At 63.6% G+C, this 2,066-nt stretch overlaps 1 protein-coding gene across 1 annotated transcript in view; it reads right to left on the minus strand.

Moving 5' to 3' along the window:
* Positions 1–1,871: 1,871 nt before the first annotated feature.
* Positions 1,872–2,066, minus strand: part of GLRA4 (glycine receptor, alpha 4) — a 6,186-nt gene continuing 5,991 nt past the window's right edge. The window contains exon 10 of the mRNA XM_009889310.1: positions 1,872–2,064. Within this exon, the coding sequence (XP_009887612.1) occupies positions 1,872–2,064 (193 nt within the window). The remainder of the gene's footprint in view (positions 2,065–2,066) is intronic.

A 2,066-nucleotide genomic window follows, 5' to 3' on the forward strand; every position in this document is an offset into this window, starting at 1 on the left:
CGGGGCGCGGGCCCCTCCCTTTTGGGCGCTGCCTCGAGGGTGCTGGCCGAGACGAGGAGACGAGGTGCACCCCTTCCTCCGCCTCCAAATGGGGGCTCCCCAAAAACGAGTCTCAAAAGCCTGGCCTGGACGCATGGTAGGGAAGGCATGCACGGTGGCGGCGGTGGGATGGAGCTGGCTTGGCCCATCCTGGTGGGTCCTGGGAGTGGCTTGGGGCTGGTTCTTCTCTACTTGCCCCATCTGTGAAATGGGTGCATGTGGGTGAGCGCTCTGCAGGGTTCAGGGGGCTGGGCATGGGGTGGGGATGCGGGGCTTTGCTCCCAGTTGAGTCATGCGAGGGAGAGGGTGATGCCTGCGCAAGGAGCGGGGCCAGGGACCATGGTGGGGGTTTCTGCCCAGGTCTGGCTTCAGCAGGCAGTGCTGGCCTCCCGCCCACGTCCCCCTGCCCTGCAGGGTCCCCTTTGCCATGACAGGCAGGTCACCAGTGCCCTCACTGTGCCATGGTGGCACCACAGCCTCCAAGGAAAGGGGCGAATCCCATTTCCATTCTGCCCTGCCTGGAAGACCTTGGGCCCTGTCCTCCACCCAGGGCTTTGCGTGGATGGACCCTGCTGGGCTGTGAGCCCCCCCAGGCTGGCTGTGAGCAGGGGGAAAGGAGAGCATCAACACATATCTCTCTGTAGGACCTACATAAACATCACCTACTGCTTTTATTTCCTGCTAAGCACGGAGGATATCCAGGTCTGGAGGGCTGGAAGCCTTGCTGAGCTTGTCCTGTCGAGGTTTGGGATGCTCTACTCTCCGGTGGAGGAGCAGCGAGGTTGAACCCCGCCAGGGGATGCCGCACCAGGGTGGAGAGAAAGCTGTGGAACAGGGTAGTTTTCACCTCTGGCTTTCTACTGGCACTGTTGTGCCATGGGAACGCAGCGGTCTGGTGATGTCACCACTCACTCTACTCCTCCGAAGGGATCGGCCAAGCTGGCCCCACTACTTCCATCCTGAAAAATCTCCCTCCCTGCAGGTAGTGCAGTGCCGGCTCCGCAGTGCCAAGTGGCTCCCATCTGTGGTAGCAATGGCCGTCTGCACCCCTTCACCATCAGCAGGATCGGGCTCACCTTCTGCCTGCCCCAGGGCTGGCGTTGTTTCCCCGGAGGAAACGCAGCCCCCTGCCCAGTGTCCCTGCCCCAGTCCTGCCCGCAGCTGCGGGCATCACAGGCAGCTCCGGGCTCTGCAGGGAGGGAAGCATCCCCGACTCACTGCTTTGCTGTGCGTTGGAGCTGGTTGGGGACTGGAGGGGTCCCGTCCATTGCTGGGCTGGGGGCTCTGGGGCCATAGCTGGCATCCCGCAGTCTGGGCACAGGCAGGGGTGCTGCCTGCTGTTTCCTGCAACCGGGCTCCCGGCCAGGGGAGGAGAGAGGACTGCAGCCTCTCCCTGGCTGCTGATGGCCCACAGCTTAGTGGTGTGGCCTGACATGGAAGGTGCGGAGAGGTGGGGGGTGTTTGGCTGGAAGGTGGTGTTCCCTGGCCGCCAGCTGTGCAGCATCCCAAAATACTGGGGGCTCCCCTGTGCCACGGCAGCGCAGCATCCCTGGGGCTCCCCCAGCAGCGCAGCATCCCTGGGTACCCGGGGGTGACACCATGCAGGAGGGGTTCCTCTCTCCAGCTAACCGTGGGGACCTGGGGTTGCCAATCCCCCCCCTCGATGCCCCAGCATCCGAAGGGACGTGGGGGCTGCCACATGTCCAGGCTCCGAGGCCCAGCACGGCTGTGCCGCTGCTCCAGGACAGAGGGAAATGTGGTTCTGGCTGAGCTCGTGGCGCCCAGGCGCAGTGCGGGGGTCAGTCCGAGAGGCAGTCATGCTTTTCTGGGCCTCAGGGCACCGAGTGGATGTCCTCTGAGCGCAGCACTTTGTAGACAACCCAGTAGAAGATATTGAAGACCAAGAAGGTGAAGGGGAAAACGGCTCGGGAGATGGTGTCGATACGCTTAGCCCGGTCAATGTAGCGCCTGTGGAGGCTCTCCCCTTCCCGCAGCAGCACGCTGGCTGGGGGGGGGCTGTAGATGCT

Source organism: Charadrius vociferus, unplaced genomic scaffold, assembly GCF_000708025.1.
Source record: "Charadrius vociferus isolate BGI_N301 unplaced genomic scaffold, ASM70802v2 scaffold7, whole genome shotgun sequence".
Lineage (NCBI taxonomy): Eukaryota > Metazoa > Chordata > Aves > Charadriiformes > Charadriidae > Charadrius > Charadrius vociferus.